Source organism: Microtus oregoni, unplaced genomic scaffold (genome assembly GCF_018167655.1).
Source record: "Microtus oregoni isolate MIOR12 unplaced genomic scaffold, Mior012 000002F_ref0000024, whole genome shotgun sequence".
Classification (NCBI taxonomy): Eukaryota; Metazoa; Chordata; class Mammalia; order Rodentia; family Cricetidae; genus Microtus; species Microtus oregoni.
Genome location: NW_024543061.1, coordinates 55,122,553 through 55,146,434, shown reverse-complemented (window position 1 = coordinate 55,146,434; position 23,882 = coordinate 55,122,553). Strand labels below are relative to the sequence as shown.

General features: G+C 45.2%; 1 protein-coding gene across 1 annotated transcript in view; it reads right to left on the bottom strand.

Annotated features, from left to right (window-relative positions):
- Slc6a11 (solute carrier family 6 member 11) overlaps window positions 1–23,882 on the bottom strand; it is a 118,994-nt gene that overhangs the window by 40,362 nt on the left and 54,750 nt on the right. The window contains exon 6 of the mRNA XM_041639958.1: window positions 15,504–15,638. Within this exon, the coding sequence (XP_041495892.1) occupies window positions 15,504–15,638 (135 nt within the window). The remainder of the gene's footprint in view (window positions 1–15,503; window positions 15,639–23,882) is intronic.

Genomic DNA, 23,882 nt, shown 5'->3' with positions numbered 1-23,882 from the left:
GAAAATGTTCACAGAAGACATAACTGATAAAATAGCTCAGGCGACAGAGACTAAGCTTGTTCTAGCGATAGGCAGCTATATCTTCGGAGTATATGATGCACCTTTCTCCCTTGAAAGAAAGCACACTGGGGGTAAAGGTCCTTCACCCAGCCCAGGGCCCCTTCTATACTCAAGTGTGGCCAACGGAGAGGCAAGAGCTATTGCATTGACCTGAAGTCTATCTAACCCCAGAATCAGTTCCTGCAGCAGGCACAGTAGGGCACAGCATGGTCTGGCCCCTGACTTCCTTGCCATGTAAGCAGTAGTATCTGGCCCCACCAAGCCTATGGCAGGCGGGGAGACCCACAGCAGCTTCGAATCGGGGTGAGGAAGCTGGACATTCATAGAGGATGACTGTGGATTAGAGAGAGCTAAAGAAGGTAGTGCCTGTACCTGAGCTGCAGCATCTAACATTGTTCTCCTGACGGAACGGTTGCCATAGTGACATCATCCTTTCATGCTGGATTTGACCTTGCTGATGTATTTCTGTTTTCTCTTTAGTATCCTGCAGTTGCTGAATTACAAAACCAACTGGCACTGCCTTGGAAGGTAGTCGGCCCTCAGGGCTCCTGCCCACCCTCTAAGTATGTGTTTCATAAAGGATGCTAAGCCTCGAGTGCTTTGCACATTCACAGCAGCATCTGAAAATGCACAAAGGCAGCAGCTAAAGAGTTGGAATGAAGACACCCTGAGCAGGCGGGAGAAGATGCTCCCAGGAGCCATAAAATCATTGGGTAAACATCTCGGTGTCGGCAATGGGCTGCTGGCCAGTGGGGTCACCTCAGTAGCTCCCCCTACCCCAGTTCAGGCTGTTGCCACTGCTCCTGGCTATATATCAGAACTAGATGGAAAACTCTATTGTTGAAGATCGAGGACACAAAGAACTCAAGCTAGGGCCAGGCTGGAAGTCCCTTCTCTATTGGCTGGCTTTTGTATGCAGTGTTGCTGACATTACTATTGGATATGGACCTGTTACATTAACAACACGCCAGGTAAGATGTGCCCTCAGGACTATGTTCGCAGCTATTCAGGGTGCAACCAACTGATTTCCAAATGGACTTAAAACCCACTGCCTAGACAGGAACTTAAGTCTAACACTATGAACCAGAGCAGAGTTCATAGCTGGTACGGCCAGTGGCTCCCATGAGGATTGTTTTGTTAAATGGAAATGTCAAGTCGCTTTTAAACATTTTTGATTTTGCCATGGGGTACTGCTGCTGCTACCCTGAGTCACAGGAAGAAACTTCGTTTCTTTCATAGCGGATTGAAGACTGCTAATTATTTAAGTCACCGAGAGTGGTTGTTGCTGGGGCACAGGGCCTCAGTGCTCAGTCAGAAATCTAACACACTAACCACCCACTCCAGTCTCAGAAAACAATTCAGAAGGGATGAGAGTCAGGGGAAGGGGTGGGCTGTCTTGTAACTATTGCCTCTAAATTGAAGCATTCTCTCCTAGAGGGATAAGGAAGCTCAATGAACTCAGGAAGCTAAGGAAACTCATAAGGTTCAGAAAGCACAGAGGTCTACAAGACTCACAAAGACCCTCCCCCAGGTTGTATAAGCAATAAACAATTGCTGGAGCAAAGGACTTTTTGGCAGAGTTGCTGGTAAGACTTCCTGTGCTGAGAAGACTTCGTAGTGATGTATCTGCCTTGGAGTTACACCAGTAACTTCATTGGTTCACCAAGCAAAGCTTGAGTGAGATCAGGACTTTTGATCTGTGGTCGGTACCCTATCTGGGATGAACAGACATTTGTTCACACCTCCCTGGGAAAAGCCATGCAACACACACGCTTGCACCAGTGGTGGCAAACTGTGTAAATCTCTGCTCTTTTTGGCAATGGTAAAAACAAAGATCAGTGTTCAGTCTGTGACCAGAAATCCAACGCGTTCTGGGGACTCTGCCATCTCTGCCTTGACATCATCTCACAGGCTAATGACACTTTAAACTTCTAATATCATCCATCTTCATGTCACCTGTCTGCCTGGGTGGTTCTTACTCCTCACTTCCAGCCACACGTCCCTCCTGAATGAGGTGAAGCAGTCTCCCAGGGATCCAGAAGCAGAAAAGGACAAACCAAGTGCAAGTATGAGTTTGTTTCCCTGGTGCCATTTTACCCTACGTCTGGGATCTCTGTCGTGGACACAGTTACTAAAGAAGCCTGTGGCTGCTGCTATTTCCTCCATTTGGTTTTCTTAGGGACCCTCCTGCCCTTTTTTAAATAATGTTTTATTCATCTGTGGAAAGTTGTATACATTTATCCAATATATTTTGACTATACTCATCTACTTCTTCCTGACCCCAACTCTCCCTAGGGTTCCCACCCCACTACCCTCCCAACTCCATGTTTTTCTGTTTTGTTATTAATAATCCTAAATCTACTGAGTGATTCTGATATGCACACACATGTGGGGCCGGCCACCAAGGCAGAGGTTACCAGCCACATCCCCCCAAAAAGAGTGACACTTTTTCCCTCAGCTGTTGGTAATGCTACTGCTGAAGGCAGGTTCTCAGGCCTGCCCACATTCACGCTGTGTTGTTTTGACTGACTAGATCATGAGCAGGTAACCACAGGTGTTGACATGTATAAAGACCATGTCCTGTCCAGAGGGAGCTCTTTGTTTCTTGTCTACTCTGTGACTTTTCCACCAGCTCTGTCACCTGTGTAGAGGTCTAAATGAATGCCACACACTCACCATTCCAGGAAAAAGCATAATTTTGAGATTCTGCAAAAAGCAATAGTGCACACCTACTATGTGCTGTGCAGCACACAAGCCATCTCGAGGAGAGCTGAGTAAGATGTTGTCCACATGTGGGAAGGGTTTGCAGTGTGGGCAGTGGCTGAGTGGAACCTGGTTTAATCATGTGTTCTTTTAGACCAACATTCATCTGCCCCTTTCAGATGCTGTGTAAAGTAAAAACACTCACAGGACCACAGGTAAATCACCTCTCTTCTCCAGGCTGTGTTGTTCCCCAGGAGACACCCTGAAAATCTCTCTGGGCTTTGCCAAGGGATTTTTTTTCTTTTATGACTCAGACCCTTGGGGCTATTAAGAGGAATTTCCACTTGGCATGAAGCAGTCCAAGTGAGAGAGTCAGAAGTGGAGAATTAAAGGGCTATTGCTGGTGAAAAGATAAAAGCCAGCAATTTTACTCAATGCCCTTCTTTTCTAGGTGAGGGAATTCTGGCATGGAGAGAGACAGTGGCTTGTTTAAGGTCAGTGATAGCGCTGGGTCCCCAGGGTCTGAGTGAGGAGTTTCCCATCATGCAGCATAGCTTCTTTAGGTAAAGTGTGCAAGACAATGACATAAGCCTCTGTCGGGCTGGAGGAGGGGCTGTGTTCCTTGCCCGTGCCTGACCAAATGTCACTAAGGTTCTAATCAAAGAGTGGAGCCAGGCTCGAGCTCTCTGTGAGCAAAAGCAGGGCGGTGCTTGCCCTGTGGGTGCTCCAGAGCTCAGCTTCCATATGAGAAGTGAAAGAAATGGGACAGGAGATTCACACACCAGTGCATCTGCACAGAGGAGGACGTCAACTGTCACAATTCCAGTCACCCAGGACCTATTAAGGCCCCATTACCTTGCTGCTCATGGGCAAAAGAGAACTCAGTCGCTCACGAAGCTGCACTGGGTCAGAAATCATCAGAAGTCACTGTGTCTACGAGGTGCTCATTGAAACTGTGGGGCTGGTGAGAGCCTCTTGTGTCCCCCTCCCTGTGATCTCTGCAAATCTCAGGACATTTTTCTCCATGCGAGTCTACCAGGATATCTGATATTCTCTAGCCCCAACAGAAGTAGAAAGGACAGGGACAATTAATATGGAAATCTAGAGACGTCAAACTCTTTGTCTGAGGTCGCAAAGCTAGTGAGTCGGGACTCAATTCCATGTCAGTCTAGACTCATCATTTCACAGGTGAGAGGACAGATTCAGAAAACTGGAAATGTGACAGGTCTTTCATATGGGGTCCTACGTTCTAGTCCAGTTCTTTCTGGTCTTAGGTGAGGTGAGACACATCCTCTCTCTGACACTCAGGTGCTCTCCATCAAGGAAATAGTTGCTCCCAGATGCTGTTTCCCCAGCTTGCTAATGTAGGAGAGAAGTTAACTGCATTGCAATCTTTATCATTACACCTTAATAAATATAATTGCACCTGCATAAGAAGAAAATTGACAGTCAAAATATGGGTTTTAGGAAATCACCAACCAAAAAATAGAACCCTTTTCTTGGTTATATTTGAATTAAGAGTCAGCAGGGAGCACTTCATTGAATACTCATTTCTGGCTCAAAGAATTAGTATGCCAGATTTAAGACCAGCAGATAAAGAGAGACAAATACTGAAGACCAAGGATGTTGTCATGAGAGATACAGACAACACAGAAGAATGATACATAGTTGGCATTTTAGATTCATAGTCTGTCTTGGGAGGAAGAAAGAAATGCCTCCCTATTGATAGAAATGAGAGAGGCACAGATGAAAGTTGAGGAGGATAAAAGATCCAGCAACCCATGAGGATGTCTGAGCAAACAGATGCCCAAGAGCCTGGGCTTAGAAATCTTCCTGAGGCTAGAGTTAAAATATTGAGCTCTAGGCATGACTAGAAGTTAAGGCAAATTACTGTGAATAACTGGGAGGCAGAAAACAAATTTTCTGTAGTGAATAAGAAGTTAGAAGATTATTTTTCAGCATAGGATGCAACATGTAAGTGCCACTTATATGCATAACCATATATTGTCACTTCAATATAGACACCAAAGCTCAACAATAACTGAGAAGTTACCACCCTGGAATTTCATACCCAGCTAAACTATCATTCAAGAGACAGACAGTGAAATCAGTCCCTTCTGGACACACATAGGCTGAAAGGATTATGTTCCTCTAAAAACTCTTGCGAAAAGAGTGAGTAAAGAATATACTTTAGCAAGAAAACAATGCAATCCTATAGAAAGGAATGAAAGCCAGGCAGTGGTGGCATATGCCTTTAATCCCAGCACTCGGGAGGCAGAGGCAGGTGGATCTCAGTGAGTTCAAGGCCAGCCTGGTCTACAAGAGCTAGTTCCAGGACAGGAACCAAAAGCTACGGAGAAACCCTGTCTTGAAAAAACAAAAAATGATAGGGAGTAAGTAACTCACTAAATCACAGCATAGAATCCAACTATTGACTCCTAAAAGGTAATACAGCAGAATTTAAAAGTAGGTAAGAATAACTGAGATGATGCATGTGGTATTTAGAGGGAATTCTGTGTTCTGCCACGTATTGTTCAGGCAGGGTATGAGGCTGGGTGATCATCATGTTGGCTAGGTAATACCCACATCTTCCATAGTCTCCTTTATGTTCAGGAAAGACCCTTTCTTCCTAGACTAGTGCCGTTGCAGTTTCTTGCAGGGCTCACGGGGGAACCTTCTTCATGGTTCTTCTTGTCCAGATAAGCAGTGGCCACAGTTCTGGCTGTGACAATTCAATGGCATCCTCTGAACTCTGCTAGAGATCAGCGGGCCCCTGAAGCTAGAGGAAGGGCATCCACAGAGTTGACAGCAAGGCTTCAGGAAGACAAGGTGACAGCTCCCTGTTTAGGCCCCCAGGGAACTTGAGTGCCAATTTCTACAGACTCTCCTGCTTTGGAGCCTTCAGCCCTAAACATTGTTTCTACCCAACAGACGTACAAAGACAGAAACTTTCCATAGCCATGCTCTTTGTGATAGCTATTCACGGTTATCAACTTGACTGAATCCAGAATTGATTAAAAGGCAAGCCACTGGGCATCCCTTTGTGGACTATTCTTTTTTCTTTCTTTAGATTTATTTACTTTCTGTATATATGTGCTACAATATCTGTGCACCAGAAGAGGACATAAGATCCTTTTACAGATGGCTGTGAGCTGCCATGTGGGTACTGGGAATTGAAGTCAAGACCTCTGGAAGAGCACCCTGTATTTTTAACCACTGCCTCCTATGTGGAATATTCCTGATGACATTATTTGAAATGGGAAGCCCCGCCTTATATGTGGGCAGCACCTCCTGCTGGAAGCATAGGTAAACAACGAAAGAAGCTTTGCATTTTTCTGCATGCCTTCATGATTTCTGCATGCCTGGAGCTTCCACGACTGCTGATGCCTTCACTGATAAGAAACAAAAGACCAGAAGCTCTTCAGGACTCCTCAGGGCCATCAGTACCAGATTGGGACTGCTGAGACGTCCAGCATTGTGGACTGAACCACTATCGGGCTGCTGGCCTCTCTGGTGTGAGATTGCCATTATTGGGCTATGCTAATGCATCCTGTAAACCAACCTAACAAGTGTCATTTTAACATGTGGTCCTGCTTTTAATTCTGCTGCTTTAGGGAACCCTGACCAATACATTCCTCACTTTAGTGACCACTGCTCACAGGTGACTGTTAATGACCTGAAACTTGTCGGAGAAACTGAGGCACTGAACTGTGTATGTGATTTAGTTTCTGTCAATCAAAGCAAACATGGCTTGTGGCTACTTTACAGAGAGCACAGCTTTAGGGGGTGTAGTCCCCTGGGGGACCCATTACATCCCACCTTCAGGAAGCCTGGGGCGCCTCTCTACTGCCTCCCACCTTAGAGTGGGCAGGGAGGCTCCAAGAAATGCTTGCTTGGATTACCTGTCCCTGGGACCATGGTCTAATGAGACATGAGCCCTTCCTGATTTGTGTGACAGTCTCACTTGCCCGGGATGTTGTCTCAGACATGACTGTTTCTCTTAGACCAGGCTGTTCCACCTTTGTGCCAGTCACTTGAGGGCACTGCTGAAACGTGGGCTCTGACAGAACAGGCTCATGATGGCACCTGAGTGTCAGCACCTCTGATGAGCTCCCGGAGGTGGGCAGTGCGGTTGACCTGAAAGCAGTTTGTGTAGTAAGGTATAAGCAAAAGAAGTCAGTATGAAAAGCCTACATTTGCACTATTCCAACTACAGATCGTTCTGGAAAAGACAAAATTATGGATACAGGGAAACTGTCAGAAGGGTAGTGGGTGTGAACAGGCAGAATACAGGAATTTCAGATCGATGATCTTACTGCATGATACTTGTATGATACTATAAAGTGTTGGGTACATGTCATTACACAGCTGCCTAACCCCACACAATGCCCAACACAGAGGGTGCAGGCACTTGCTGCTAAGCATGATGATCTGAGTTTGCTCCCAGGACCACATGGAGGAAAGAGAGAACTGACAGCTATAGGTGGTCCTCTGACTCCTACAAGTGTGCTGTGCATGTGTGCACACACACACAAATAAACTTAAATTATAAATAATAATGAGCTTCAGTGAATACAAGGCATCAATACTGGCTCTGTAATTTTGGGGAATGAACCACCGCAACAACAACAGAAAACTTGGGGTATTAGGGAAACAAGTCCTTTGGATTTTCTGATTTCTATTTCTGGAAGCTTAACTCTCAAAAAAATAAAACATATTAATCAGAGACCCTCCCCAATTAAAAACCACTGTCCCAGAAAATACGAACTATATCTACCCACCTGCTCTTCCACCCATTCCCACTGTTGCCAGCCAGTGGCTAGCAGGTTTGTTTTATGAAAGCAGAATCAGGGACAATACTCCATAAATATGTTCTGTCTGAATAAGCTCAGGGAGGATCCAACCAGAGGGCCAGTCTAGGGCTGATATGCTTCTCTTGATACAGCTCTAGCTCGGCTTGTCAGGTATACCACTGAGCACATGTCATGAGGGGCTTTTCTGGAAGTGACCGTGCTACCTCTTTCCTGTCAAGCCTTCTGAGCTTCAGCCACAGCCACCTATAATGTTATAGCTGGTGTGTTTGTGTGTGTACACGTGCGTGTGTGTGCGTGCATGTGTGTGTGTGAGACCCTATGGCACTCCAAGCTCCCACCCCCATCCTCAGCAGACAGATGCCTACTTTTCTAAGACCCCAACTGCTGCTCGGCATGTGGCTCCACTTCCTCCCCCTCCTCATTGTCCTTCTTCCCCCTCCTCACTGTCCTCCTATCTTTTATAGACACTGGAAGAGGCTTACACTCACTGTCTCCTCTAGCTTGACAATATCCACATGGGGACAGGAGACAAGTAAAAGGGGGTCCCTGCCGACTAGAATCACACAAGGGGACATCTTGAAGGTCAGAGGGGGCAAGTTTCCAAACCATAGCCACACAGGAAAAGCAAAGAGCAGATTCAGAAGCAGCTGCGTCCCTAACCCACTTTGCCTGGCTTTACTCAGTCTGCCCTGAGCTGGACGGCCTTCTGAAATTACAGCTCTCTTCTCAGTAATCAACCTCTCACTCTGGAACATTCCACACCACCCACAGACCACCAAAGGAAGTCGGAATGCGTTGGCTTGACAGCCACCATTTCTGGGGAGGATAACACAACCCTTTATTCTTTAAAGCCATCTCAGATATGGTTGCTAGTCACCAATTACTGCCTGTAATCACGGCTCTCTTGCCACTTCCTGTATGTATGCAGACATTCATTCTTTTGATCCATGCTTGTTTTCAAACAACCTTTCTTTCCTCTTCCTTCAAACAGCAAATCAAACCTCCCTGAAGTCTCTAGGACAGACAGAAAGAAAGAATGTTTTTATTCACTTCTGACTGTTGATATTCCTTAAGATAAGTTACCAATGGCAACCATTCATCTGCTTCTATCCACCCATCCTCTCATCTGTCCACCCATCCGCTTACCCACTATCTATCCATCAAGCCATCCATCCATCCAATCACCCACCCACCCATTCATTTCGTTTCCATCTGCTCACCTCCTGCTAGCCGTCTACACACTATCTACTCATCTGTTCTCCCGCAGTATCTATCCAACTACCCACATACTTACCATCCATCTATTAATCCATTTATCTGCTCACCTATCCGCCCACTCAGCCACTCAACCACCTAGCTATCCACTTACCATTCACCCATGTGACCATCTACCCACCTACCATCCGTCCATTTAACTGCCCCTTCTACATCATCAGTCCATCTATCCGTCTGGTCAGCTACCCATCATCCATTTTCCTGCCTCGCCACCACCCATTCATCCATCTTCTGACCATCCACAGTCATCTAACACCCATCCACTCATCCACTTATCCATCTATTCATCTGCTCATCTACCCACCATTTCACAGTGAGTAGGATCTTTTCATGTCCTAGGCTCTGGCTCAGGTACCAGGGAATTAGTAGTGGACAACACACAAACATCCTTTGCTTATGTGGAGCTGAAATTCTAACTGATAATACTAACCATGAATACAGTGATTAATAAACATGAGATTATGCCAGGCAACCACCGGCTCCATGAATTAAAACAACGACAACAACAACAGGTTTTGTTTAGGTCATGGGATTGAGTGGGTCCTGACACGGGAACATAATGTGAGAGAAAGAACAACTGAGACAGAATCGGGGATGATGACGCTCTGGCAGCTGGAGCCAGGCCCACCGTGGTCTGGGAATAAGGGCCATGTGAGATAGGACCAGGCCCAATGCAGTGACTGAATAGATTTGCAGATACTGCCAAATGTCTTCAAGGAAGCAGAATTTCCCAGCTAAGCAATACCGCCCTAGAACAAGGAAATTGATACATTCATCTTCTTCAGGCTTAAAGCCAAGCTTTGAGGGGACCTGTAGGAGAAGCATAACTCAGAAGCCCATCACCTCCTACTGAGTCCTATGACGCCAGAGTGTCTTTTGGGGTCAGCATGGGCTTCCATCGATCTGAACCGAGAAAACATGAGGGTGAGTGATGTGGGAGTGTCATATATCAATCTGTTGATTTCATTGGTTAAGCAATAAAGAAACTGCTTGGCCCTGATAGGTTAAAACATAGGTGGGAGGAGTAAGCAGAACAGAATGCTGGAAGAGGAAGTAAGCTCAGAGATGCCATGCTCCCTGCTCCCAGGTGGACATGCGTGATGAAGCTGACCCAGGATGGACGTAGGCTAGAATCTCCCTGGTAAGCCACCTTGTGGGCTACACAGATTACTAGAGATGGGCTAAATTGATATGTGAGAATTAGCCTAGAAGAGGCTAGATAGAAATGGGCCAAGCAGTGTTTAAAAGAATACTGTTTCCGTGTAATTATTTCGGGGCATAAGCTAGCCGTGCGGGCGGCCGGGTGCTGGGGACGCAGCCCCACTGCTCCTATTACAACAGGTGAGCCCACTCAAGGTTCAGGTAACTGTCCATACCTGGACTAAAATGCACATTAAGACAAAGCCAGCACGCTTCAAAGGCGGAGAACAGACTCTAGTGTTTACACCAATTCTGTAACACTCAGTGTTCAATCAGAAACTATCAGCGCACAAGCAGACAAGAAAACACAGGTTTTACTCTAGACCAGAGGCTTTGTGTTTAATAGACTTCAGTGACCCTAGATACAGTCAGAACTAAAGAAGACACCGAAGCACTGATCTGGTGACCCAGGCTCCCCACCCAGCTCCTTGAGAATGCTGCAGGAATGCAGCAGGGCCAGTGAGGGAAGGGTCGAAAGTGATAAGAAGGAGCCCACTGTTGAGATGGTTTTGTCTTCACTATTTAGGCTGAACTTAAATCCGCCCAATGAGTACCCTCAAAGTGCGACACAGGCAACACAGAGTAGTAAAGCAAAAAGAAAATGAAAGGAAGGAAGATATGTCTGTCTAACACTGGGAAGGGAGTGGCTGGAGAATTGCTCCAAATTGCAGGCAAGGAGCCTGCTGGCGCAGGATGGGAAGTGGCTTCTTGGTGGGTACAAAACCTACCTGATGTGAAGCATCTAGAATTTTAGCAAAGAGTGACATTAGAATCAAGAAGGGCAGCTTCTGGGACTGGGAAGACAGAGCAGCCAGGGGGTCAGACAGGGTGGCTCTGGCACTGTGCTCTTTACTCAGCTGGGTCACAAGCCACTGGACTCAGGGATAGATATAAAACCTCAAGCCTCAGCTCCCTCATTTGTGAAATCGGGTTTTATGCTTACACCCCGTGAGAACTTTGCCCGTACATAGAACAAGATGGTTTTCAGTAATGATTTGGTGGCTGAGTGACTTCGAGAGACAAGACTACTGTGGGGACTAGCAGAAGGTCAGCCTTCAGTAGAAAACCATCAGTAGTTACATTTTAGGTGGTGAGCTAGGTGTGTGCTGTGTGATTGGTGCCACGCTCCAGCAGTCAGTATCATTTCTTGGATGGCCATGGTGGCAGCTCTCCTACCCTAATACTGCTGAACCGGCTAAAAGACCACAGAGCTTCACCCTGAGAAGACCTGGGGCTCCAATGCTTCAATGGCATCTCTATGGTACACAGAAACCCAAGGAGGAGCCCAGCAATCCTGACTCTGTGAGCCAAGCAAAAGGGGAGATTTGCTGTCTTTGGACAGGAGGTAAGGTAAGATGTGTGCCTGCAGACCAGTTCCAATCCACAGTAATGTCCCCCCCCAGCCCCCCATTGTTATTACAGACCTAATCATGTCTCTTCCAGAAGACAGGAACTTCCCTGAAGATAAAAGCCTTGTGGGATGGGTTGGCTAGGCCTGATGAAGACGACAAACCACGTGCTACAGATACACTTAATACAAAGCCACACGTACGCAAAGAAAACTTTGCAGGACTTCCAGTCTCAGGGAGTGGCCTACACACCAGTGATGTTTCATTTTTTAAAAAATCTGCTATCTCTAAATCAGTGGAGACATGGATATTTTGGTTTGAAAGTGTTTCAGGCCAGAGGCCATTTTTTATTCTGGGTCCTGATGTGGAATCAGAGAATATTACCACCAGGTGGCAGTGATCTCATAGAGTCTTCCTCGGGGTTCAGAAGGTTTCCCACCAGGGTCTTGTCTTCCTCCTGTGGTCTGGTTTGTCCTCCTGTGGGATGGGGAGCTGGGGAGATGTCTTGTTCTGAGGCCCAGGATTTTGAACACCTCGTCCTCAGGTTCTGTTTCCTCCACAGAGGAGGCTGCACAGGGAAGTGGTGTTTCAGGGCCCTTCCTGGGAAAGCAGACCCGTGAGTTGGATCTGTGACAAGCCTTTCTGTTCTCGCCCTGAAAACACACACTTGAAACACAATGACCAGCGAGAGCAGCAGAAATCTGGGGCAGGGACAATGCAAGATCCCTTTGGCTCTCCAAAGACGGAAAAGACAGAAAGTGAAAATGTAGGGGGGAAAAATGGACTTGGAGCACTTCACGCTTCAGAGAAAATACAGGGCTGACAGTGAAGACAGACAGATGTTTAGAAAGCACTGACCATGGAGTGCAAGTCACAGGCACACAGTGAGCGAGCTGCTACATCCCTTCAAGTTCCTCACAAGAAACTGAATTTCCTGGATCCACAATAAAAGCCTCGGTTTCTAGTTCAAAGCCACCCTCTTCTTGGGCTGTGGGGTTCTGACTTGTCCTACTCAGAACCAGATATAGGCCAACATGATCCAGGGTCCTACTATATGCCAGGCCTGGTGCTGGGCAACAGATGAGAAAGGCAAGGGCTCGGGCACATGTATGTACTGTGCCTGCAGCAACCCTGCATGGCAGACAAGCATTCTTACCCTAATAGACAGGTGAGAACCCTGAGCCAAGAGGAAAAGGCACAGGATGAAGGTCTCTGATCTCACCATATCCTGACCTGATGGTCCTCTCTCCCAAGGTGAGGACTCCAGGGACCAGGATCTAGCACACTGCACACTGCATAGACCTGCAGCTGCTATGAGAGAACTCTCAGTAAACATTCAGCAGCTCGTGGGGCTGCCGTGATTCCGAAGCAGGAGACACTCCTCTGCTGATCATTTCACCCAATAGCCCAGCCCCCACACCTTGATGTTCTGGATGGACAGCCTGGGGCCAAGGCTCAGAGACTGGAAGCTTGACCTGACAATGACCTGGAGCTCTAGGCTTTCCTTGCCCTCAGAAGGTCTCTTCCTTGGCTCTCAGAAAAGATAGATAGCCATGGAAAGATCTTTTATTGGCTCATGACTACAGGAGGTTACAACTCAGCCTTTCAGGTCATTGGTGGAGCAATTAAAGCTTAGAAGGGAAGACAGTGGGAACCTGAGCTGGTTAGAGAAGAGCTGAGCAGATTCCTAGGTCTCTGGTTCATCTGTGTTTTCAGACTGTGTGTGTTCTGATTTATCCATGTTCTCAGAGTGTGTGTCCATGCGTACTCATCTGTGAACATATGTGTGAACATGTCCATCTGTATACAAGCGTGTGCATCTGTATACAAGTTCTGTGTGTGCATCAGTGTGCATATGCATGTGTTTCTCTCTGCGTGTGCAATTGTGTAGAGGTACATGTGTTTCCTTTGTCTGCATGTGTGTACACTTGTGCATCTGTACGGGCATATGTGTATTCGTATGCATGTTTATCTGTGTACATATGAGTTTTTCTCTGTGTCTGTATGTCTCTGTGTGTTTATATTTGTGTTCTGCATCTCTGTGTATGTATGTGTGTGTATGTATATGTATGTATGTTGGTATATGTATATCTGTGTGTATCTGTGTGTGAATGTAAGGCTTTGAAGAAGTGGCAACTGAATTTCCCCAACCTTTTCTAGCTATCAGAATCATCTCTGAGGCTCCTTACCTACCTGGTTGTCCTGTAGCCATCTCAGACTCACTGAAAGTAAACCCCCAGGAGCCTGCATCTTTATCAAGCTCCAGGCCCCCTGATGATTGTCAAGGTCTAGATACGTCATGTTGAGGATGCTTATGGTCATGGCTCATGGACGTTAAGGCCCAAGGTGGAAGAAGGGGGTGGTCAGAGGACACAGGCAGGAACCTATCTTCTATTGATACCAAAAGTGTAGCCCGAACAAGAGAAGATGAACCCATGATGGGATATGTGTAGCTCAAAACTGCTGCTTCAGTAGAGACCCTGCTCTCAGAGTTATAGTTGGCCAGGCCAGCAGTCAGGAGCCAATTCCCTTCTTCCTGGGGACCTTGCCTGTGATTTGGGATGTGCTACAGGAGGCCAGTAGCACCCCGAGGCAGGGCAAACTGGTAAAGATGAGCATGTGTCCCTCTCCCCTGGCCTCATCACTCACTGTCACAGAACTCTGAGTCACACTAAACAACCAGTACTTTGCAAATCCTTCCATCCACACTGCCCAGACAGAGGGAGCCAAAAGTCAAGGGCTTGAAATCTCTTGGAAGCTTCAAACTCTGAAAGTTAGACACCAATTCTGTGCGATTCATGTGATTGTTTCTATATGAAGTTGGCACTTCCTGGTGGACACAGCCAACGCTGAGCAAGTAGCTTTATATGCTACTTTATATATACTGTGGACCTGGGCCCAGTAGAGAGGGGTCTGGGCTAGAGCCTAGGAAACTCCCTGAAGGCTTCTGGCATGGAGTAGACTGAGGGCTTGGCTGATGAGGGGTCTCTGTGTAACACACTCCCGGATACTTCACCATGAGCCCACCCAGAGGGGCTCAGGCATAAACACGTGTTACTGACGACTGGGATAATCTAGGCCTGACTAAAGACTAGAGACAAATGAATCAGTTTCTCCAAGTCTTTGTATGGGGTGGGGGTGGGTTTGGTGTGAATTTTTCAACAAAGGAAGTTAATCACAGTAAGGACCTACTTTCTCACCAAGATCCTCTGTGGCAGGTCTGTAACATCAGGCAGGGGAAAAAAAAAGAGTTTGTTAAATCAAGTTCTAACTGGAGTTTAGTATGTCCTTCATTTGTGACCATGAGTGCTGTCAACAAACCACAGACTCCTCAGGAAAGAACGCCTAGATAAAATGGTGGTATAGCTAGCTAAAATATCTATGGTGATGGCTAGAGAGATATCTGGCTTAGTGGTTAAGAGTACATATTGCTCTTCCAGGGACCAGAATTCAATTCCCACAGCCACCTGTGAGTCTAGCTTCCAGAAGATCTGACACCTCTGTCCTCCTCCAGCCTACACATATGTGGCATATATACACACAGCATGATTAAAAATAAATTAATTAAAAATTCAAAACAAACAAAGAAAGAAAAGAAAACATGGTGAATGCTGTTTTGAAATCATGGTACTGGATGGGTAGCTCTGATCTCACAAACCAAAGTCTGAAACTTCCAGCTTGTCAAGATATCATGGCAAGAGATTTTATTTATTTATGCAAAACAACTAAAAGCACACATGCAAGGCATACATGAAACAAATAAACTTTATGCTTACAACTGGGTACCATTTCCAAGATGCTTATCAAATATATGTGAATATTCCAATACTCAGAAAAGTCTCACATCCAGAATGCCCGATCCTAAGCACGGCAGGTAAGGGCGACTTGACTTGCAGTTCTCAGTCCTGTGCGGGATGCTGCACTGAAGGCGCTAACTAAGAACTGTCCATGGCACTAGGCCACACAGTCACCTTTACATGTTTACCACATCTGCTTTCCTATGTGTTTAATTGATGTGTTAACAATTATTATCCACCTACTTACCTGGCCATTGAGCCTCAGTGACTGGTGGTGACCCTGTGTTTTAAGCTACAACCCTTACCTGTGGATCAGAGAGCCGGGAGAGGTCCGGGTACAGATAGAACTTGATGCCTTCAGAGGCACCTGGCAATGTGACACCTCGGATCAGGAGGATCAGCAGCATGATGTAGGGGAAGGTGGCCGTGACATACACCACCTGCACAGGAGGAGAGAGAGAAGAGTTAGGCAAGCGTGGGAATGATGGGCTTCTTTCTCGCAGCACTGATCCCTCCCAAGCTGCTGCATGCTGCAGACTGTCCTTTAGGAATGCTGCCCTGAATTTGATTAGATGCATGGACCATGTTCTCTGTATCCATCTACACAGCCCAGGCTCAGCAAGGCGGTTGATTCTGAGCATCTACAGGGTCTTGTTTTCATAGCTGCCAGTAGCTATGGATGCTCACGTCTCTCACATCAAATGACACCATGTTTGCAGAGAGCCCCACAATCCTCTGTGTATAGCAAGTTATCTCTTATGACTGACAATACCTGCTACAATGCAAGCACCAGGCAATCGGTACTCTACGTTATCTGGGGAAGAGTGACAAGGAAAGCGTCTACACATTTAGTTCCAATGCAAACCTCCATTCAGTATTTTCTGAGTTTCTTTGAATTCACGGTTGTGGCTCCCATATGGCTTTACTGACAGGAAGCACCTAAACTAGACTTATAGAAGCAAAGCGTGGGATGATGGTGCCTCCCTTGTCATCTTTGTCATAGTGAATGTGACATTCCTGTCCATCAAGACGAACATGAGAAGGAGATGCATCATCCAAGGTTGTACATGGTCAACAACAACGTGTCCTGAATTTAAACATTACTGGGAGGGGAGATTTCATGTTAAGATTCTTACTACAATAAAGAGAATTAGAAAAAGGAGTAAAAGTGGTGGCCTCTCCAGGAGCCAAGGGGAGAGGGGCCCCCAGCCCACATATACCCATTTGTCTTCCTCTACCTACTCCTTAGGAGAGTATATAATGAGGGCATATGAGGAGCTGGACAGCAGTGGGTGCCAAACTCACGAAAGAAACAGAAATCACAACCCCATTCACAGAGCTCTGGAAAGGAAATTTCCCAAATCACTTCCACGTGGGACACTTGCTAATGTTGTCTATCAGACTCTTGACATTTTAAGACTGATACACTTATTGTGTGTGGCTGTGTGCATGGCATGGCACACGTGTGGAGGCCAGAGGAAAATTCCCAAGAATCAGTGCTCTCCATACCATGTGGATCCCAGGGATCAAACCCAGTTTGTCGGGCTGACAACAAGCACCCTATTCTGAGCCATCTTGCTGGGCCTCTATTTCATCTTTTTAAATCTGGCCAGGACTCTTAAATCTATTTCACAACTTAATGGGCCAAGACCTGCAGTTTTGAAAGTAACTGCTCTCAATAAAAAATAAAATTTGCCAGGCAGTGGTGGCACACATCTTTAATCCCAGCACTCAGGAAGCAGGGGCAGGTGGATCTCTGTGAGTTTGAGGCCAGCCTGGTCTACAGAGTGAGTTCCAGTATAGCCAGGACTGCTTCACAGAGAAACTCCGTCTCGGAAAATCAAATTCAAAATCAATCAATCAATCAAACAAACAAACAGTATTTTAATAACCAAAGATAGGCTGGGATGTGGGGGAGATGGTCGTGTGGGCAGAGATGGGGGTGGGGGTAGGAAGCTGAGGGTGTGTAAAGGATGCAGCACTGTTTGGAACTCCTGGGCCTGGTCTGCTTGGAGGCAGATGCTTGGACCCAAAGAGGTTAAGAGAGACTGAACCATAGATTCCTGTGGGAACAGAGGCAGTGCACTTAAGAGCAGACACACAGCCCTCCTGGAGCCCCCGTTCTGAACTCTGCTCATGTAGAGATGACCAACCCATCATACATTCCAGACTCCAGAACCCAACATAGGTGCCAGCCACTCCTCCCACTGAAGGACCCTGCAGAACTCAGTGTCTGCCAGGTTAGACTCTTTTTTTTTTTTGGTCAGTTTCTCTTCTCCAATCACTTGCACTGTCTCTTGTTGAGACCTCCCCAGTGCTGTTTAGAAGGGAGCTTATCAGCATTCAAGGGCCAGGGACATTCTTAAATTCAAGTTTAGCTCTGCATAGCCCTCAGTGCACACAGATGCAGCACAGGCTTGCTGGTATCACAGGGAGAGCGTGTGCTCTGAGCAGGCTGCCTCTGCTACCACCTCCTGCTCTGTGCAGGCTGGGTCTGATTTGGCCAGGGCTCCAGTCCTTCACATTATTCCTTTGTTCACCTTCTCACTTATTCTTTATCCACTCTCTCAACACTAAAGCCATTCCTGTGTGGTCGGTACCGAGTTATGCCCAGGTGAGGAAGAGTCACGCAGCGGGTCTCTCTGCCCTAAGAGGCTTCCAGCTAGTGGAAAGGACAGACACAGAGACAGATAATGTATTCAGTGGTAGACATAAAGAGACAGCAGTCCATGAAAGGTGAAGTCAGTGTGGGCTTCTCCCAGACTAAAGGAATAGGAACTTAGGACATGGAAACCAGGGATGGAGGGAAGGGGGAAAAGCAATTTCTACTGCATGTTAGGCATGCACAGCATACACATATACAGACACAAAAGCAGGCACATGCACAAACAGGCACATATGCAAATATACATACATGCACATATGGTGCGGGATAATTGTTTGTATTCTGTCAATCATGTCTTAAATAAACGCTGATTGGCCAGGTAGGAAGTATAGGCAGGTCAACCAGGCAGGAAATAGAGGCGGGGCAATGAGAATAGGAGAATGCTGGGAAGGAAGAAATCCATTCCTCCCACTCCTGCCCAGACTCCAAAGAAGCAAGATGTGAGCTGCCCCGCTGAGAAAGTACCGAGCCATGTGGCTAACATATATAAGAATAATGGGTTAATATAAGCTACAAGAGCTAATGAGTAGCCTGAGCTAACTTATGGAGATCTCTGTGTGATTTTCTTTGGGGCTTGCGGGCTGTGGGGAACTGGGCAGGACATAAACCCCAACAAGCAGGCCCTTTCACAACACACATACCTGCACAGATACACATGCACACATACACTCCTGACTGTACATACACTGTACACACATACATGCACATGATAGCAGTACTAGCTTTGCTCACCACACATAGCTGCACACTGGGCAAGTGCAGATGGTACTCCAAGCATGGAGAGTTATCATCTTTTATATATGAGAAAGGACAGAGAGCTCAGTACCCTGCCCAAATCACCCAGCTAATAAATCAAGGCTGGGTGTGCATTCATAGCCACATCAGCTTGTTCCCAAGGTCACTTATCTGAACACCCCACCATACATGAGATGATCATGACATTTCTAAAAATTCCACATTAATTTCCCCATCTCAGAGAAGCCCAGTCATATGGTTAGCACAAAGCACAGGTTTAAACACAGCCCTCAAACAACAGGACATGAGGATCAGCAGGGGGCGGAAACAATGCATCTTATGGACACATCTGGAAGGTTGGTGGATGTTATCTCTGGTTTTCAACCATAGTGCCGCCTGGAGCCCAGCCCTCAGCCCACCAATGCCTGCATCACGGCTGCCAACAAACCATGTGCTCCCAGGCTTGTCATAGGACCAGTGCATTCTCTTACTGTCATACACAGCACCACATACTGTAATCCAGAGAAAGAGTATGTGAGTCAGACACACAATTGGAGTGGACAGTGGATATTAACAGTAATAAAAAGGTCAGCCATCAACCAACAAGGGTGGCTGGTTGCTGGCCAGTGAGTTGATTGCTGTAAAAAAAAACAAAAAAACAAAAAAACAAAGAAACAAACAAAAAAACCTCCTTTTCCACATAGCTTTCTAGACCTTGTCAATGACAGACACTCAGCATTGCCTATTCTCTAAAACATTATTTGTTAGGCCTGGAGCGATGGCTCAGTGCTTAAGAGTACTTGCCCTTGCTGCTCTTCCAGGTGGCTCAAGTCTGGATCCCAGAACCTACATCAGGTGGTTCACAACTGTACATGTCTCCAGCTCCTAGGGATCTGACCCGTCTGTCCTCTGAGGGCACCTGCACTCATGTTCATGGATCCGTATGCTTGTGTATGTGTGTGTGTGCGCATGCACACACATATCTATACATACTTTAAAACATAAGAAAAACTAAATATTTTAAAATACTGATTTATTCATTTATTTTATGTGGATGTGGGTATGGGTATATGTTGAGGGTGGGGTATAAGTCATAGGACAATCTACAGGAGCTGGTTCTCTCCTATCATCACATGGGTCCCAGGGATTGGAATCAGGTTGTCAGGCTTGGCAGCAAGCACCCTTACTATTGGAGCTGTCTCACTGGCTCCTGTGTGTGTGTGTGTGTGTGTGTGTGTGTGTGTGTGTGTGTGTATGATTCTTTTGGGTTATACTCAGTGAGCTTAAATCTACAAGTCAGGCAGAGAGTGACAACCTAGCTGCTCTGATTTAGTAACACCCATGTGTGGATCAGATGCAGTAGCCAGGAGCTGCCATGTCCCAGGCTCCCCATATTTTCTTCCTTCAGCTCAGCCACCATGAGTCCTTGTTCATACAGTTGAAGGATGAGAATGTAAACCATAAGGACGATTCACATTCATAGGAATTTACCCCTAGTCTGTGAGGTCACTTTGGCGAGGCTGAATTTGTCAGTTTTCCTCTGATGTCTCTACAGAGTGGATAGAGTTACTGGAGTACTGACTCCCTAAGACCTGACCAAATGTACTACCCTCACTGTGCCCAGTCAGTATAGACAGTAGCTTGAGCCTCACAATGGTGGTGGTGTGACCATTAAATGGCCGATGGTTCTGAAGCAATGCCACAATTTGCAGCTCCCAGTAGGTGTTCTGTTTCTGTATTACATTAGAGCAGCCATGTGTCCCTAACTGATGTCCATAACCTTCATTTTTACACTTTTTTTGTTTTTGTATTTTTTTAAGTCCTTTATATCCATTTTTTTATTCCACCAATTGTCTGAACAAGCTCCTGTTAATGACACTTTTTCTCTTCAGGATATATTATCTCTTGTTAAGGTACAGAATCACCCCTAAATTCTTCATTTTTACATCACTGTGTAATACTCAGTAATGCTTCCATAGCTGATTTTACTCCAAATGCTACATATAGCAAGGCTGTGAGACTGAGAAATATTTGGTATTCCATAAATAAGGAGGATTTAAAAAGTAATATGACACAGGATCACGGACCTATCCCAGCTCCCCATTGCTGGCCTACAGCAGCCAACTTTGATCCGCAAGGAGCTTTGCTTTGGGGAGAGTGTATCAGCCAAAGTCCAGATTTGTTAAGAGGTGGTATTAGCATGTGGTGGTACGGCCATGGGCTGCTGACTTTGGAATAGTACTTTGGGGGAGAGAGATGTTGTTCTTGATTGTTCTTCCAGAGACTGCAGCCTGAGCAGTTGCTGGGATGGACGCTCCTCGGCTGCCCTGTTAGTTTGTGTACCAGCTATCATTCCTTTTCTGGTCCGAGAGAAGGCCATTCTAGCAGAAGTGACCCTGTATTGAGAAAAATGTGGTATCGGAATAATAGCTGCTGTGGTTGCGGTCATCACGGTCTCTGCTGCCGCTGCGACAGTTGCTGGACTGGCAATGACCCAAACGTCTCTTGTGGTGGACACTGTCTGGATCCTCTCAGCACCCATTTTTATACTTTTAATAAAACCATAAAGGAAAGATAATGTGCAAATGAGCTACCCACACGCCACAAGTAGGCAAGTTTACTGGCAGAGAGAAACTACTGACTGATATGTGTTACCCAAGATTCACTCATAAGGGCCAAAGTTTGACAGTATCAATAGGGATACAAAAGGTGGTTTGGGAGCATCATTATACAATATACACAAGGTGTGAGTGGGGTCTGATATGGTATTTCCCTCTGTATGCTATGAATATGTTTTTTTTTTTTTGCCAATGGTTAATAAAGAAGCTGCTTGGGCCTATGGCAGGGCAGAATAGAACTAGTAGGAAAACTAAACTGAATGCTGGGAGAAAGAAGGTGGAGTCAGGCAGATGCCATGTAGCTACCAAAGGAGAAAGATGCTGGAAACTTAATGGTAGGCCACAGCCTCATGGTGATACATAGATTAATAGAAATGAGTTAATTTAAGATGTTAGAGCTAGCTAGAAACACACCTAAGTTAATGGTAGGCCACAGCCTCATGGTGATACATAGATTAATAGAAATGAGTTAATTTAAGATGTTAGAGCTAGCTAGAAACACACCTAAGTTATTGGCCAAACAGTGTTATAATTAATATAATTTCTGTTTGATCATTCAGGTCTGAGTGGTCGAGAAATGAAAAAGTAGCCTCCATTTACAAAATGATGCCTACCATCTGGCATAGATCCACATAAGCCTGGAAAAAGCTTAAAATGATGAGGGCCACAGAAACAGGAGCCAAACACAGCTTCTTGGTAGCTGCATGTTTTTTCAGATAGGCTCTGTTTGTGGCTGCAATCACTGGCATGGCTCCTTTAAGAAATGGCTTCCTGGTTCGTACTGGTGGCATGAATGACTCTGGCTCTTTTGGGAGCTCCTGCTACTGAACATTGGAGTTTGTGCACAGAGTGCTACAAGTTGTTTAGTGGTGACATAGATCTGCTGCATCCCTGGAGCTAGGGCAATGAGCATGGATGGCAGAGCAGTTAGTAAACATACCTCTGCCATATAAAAAGGCCAAGAGAGGTGGAGCTAGCATTCAAGGCCACTGCGACCAAGCTGCTTACCATTTTCAAAGTGCTCTTGGTCAGAAAATGATTACAGCTACACAATAAGACAGATTCAGACAAAAAAAAAAATACCTCTGAATGGGTCACAGTGTTAGATAAATGTACATGGGCTTTTGAGAGAGAAGGAGTACAGAGAGCAAAAGATTAAAGGAGTAAAAATAATTAAAAAGTAATAGAGTAAAAAAATTAAACCACATAAAGATGGAAAATACACAGAGAGTCTGTATTATGTATATTATTGTATTTTCCTTGAATTTTTTGATTGTGAATGAGCTGAGTACAGAGATACATTTCACTGTACAAGCTGTTAAACCAACACACATATATTTTAAAGGTATCTTGACTTCAAAATTTGAGTCTAAGGATATGCTACTTTGGAAAAGAGGTTCTGCATTTGCTTCCACATAGGATGGGGACTTACAGATTCCTTCCAGGCTAATATGGTTTGATGGGACAAGACCCCCCCCCCCTAAAAATACTTCATCCAACAAACAGCAGGAAGAAATTAGGAGAAAACTATGCCCAAATTCCAAAAATGACTGTTTACAAATATTTATTTTCATTTTAAAAGGGATAGTTATAAATGATTAATGGGCAAAGTCAACTTCTATCAAAAATAAGGGAGATATGATGTAGAGATAAATATTTTGTATTGGTATGGATCTTGGTCTATTGATACAAATTTAAGGTTGATTTTGTTATGCTGTGTATATGTATTTCTGCTCTTGTTAAAGGTATTGTGCATCTCATTTAAAATGTAATGTATAATTAAAAATTACAGATTAATAGTCATTTATAATAATAAAATTTTAATCACATTAGTTAGAGATATATTTCAGTTAGATAGATAATCTTCAACACTTCAAAGACCTACAGAATATGGGATTTAAAATGTTTTAAAAACTTATATTTTTCTTGACAGTGAGACATGTATTTCTTGCAGTATCGATTACTTCAAAGAGGTTGATGAACATTGAAGAAGCTTGTTATGAAATTTGCTTTCCATGTGACAAGGCTTTTCATTTGGGCAAGAAATTGTTCTTGCCTGGATTGCTTGATGGTATGCTGTATAAACTGGACATGCAGGACCCACAAAAAACGACTTCTGAACTTGCCTAAAGAAGGTGAGATAGCCCTTCAGGGTTCCTGCTTCATAAAGGAGTCTGCCAGACATTCTGCTGGATACAGAAGAAAGTGATTGACAAACTGCCAATATAGGCAAAACAGTCTTTCAAATTTCCTGCTTCACGGAAAATTTTCCAGATACTATGGGTATGTAGGCTAAATATGGATACCCCAATGGTACAGAAGAACGTTGGGTGACAGTACAAGCAGTGAAATGTCCTGTCATTTCTTGAACTTTGAAAGTTGTTTATAATGCATTTCCTGTTTACTTAGGTAATAGTATATCCTGCTGGGGTCTTTGATGGAGTTGAAGACAGTTATAGTTTCCCTTGGTGATAATAAAAGATAAATTAGATACAAAACTTTAGGCTCACAAAGATAAGATAGATGATAGAATATTTTCTTTAATTTTTGCCTAATACAAATAGACTAAATATTGTAATTGTAACTCTTGCTTGCTACCTGTTTTGTTATATTTAATTTTATTATGCTAATGTTAAAACCTTACTTTTTAGTTAGACAGAAAAGGG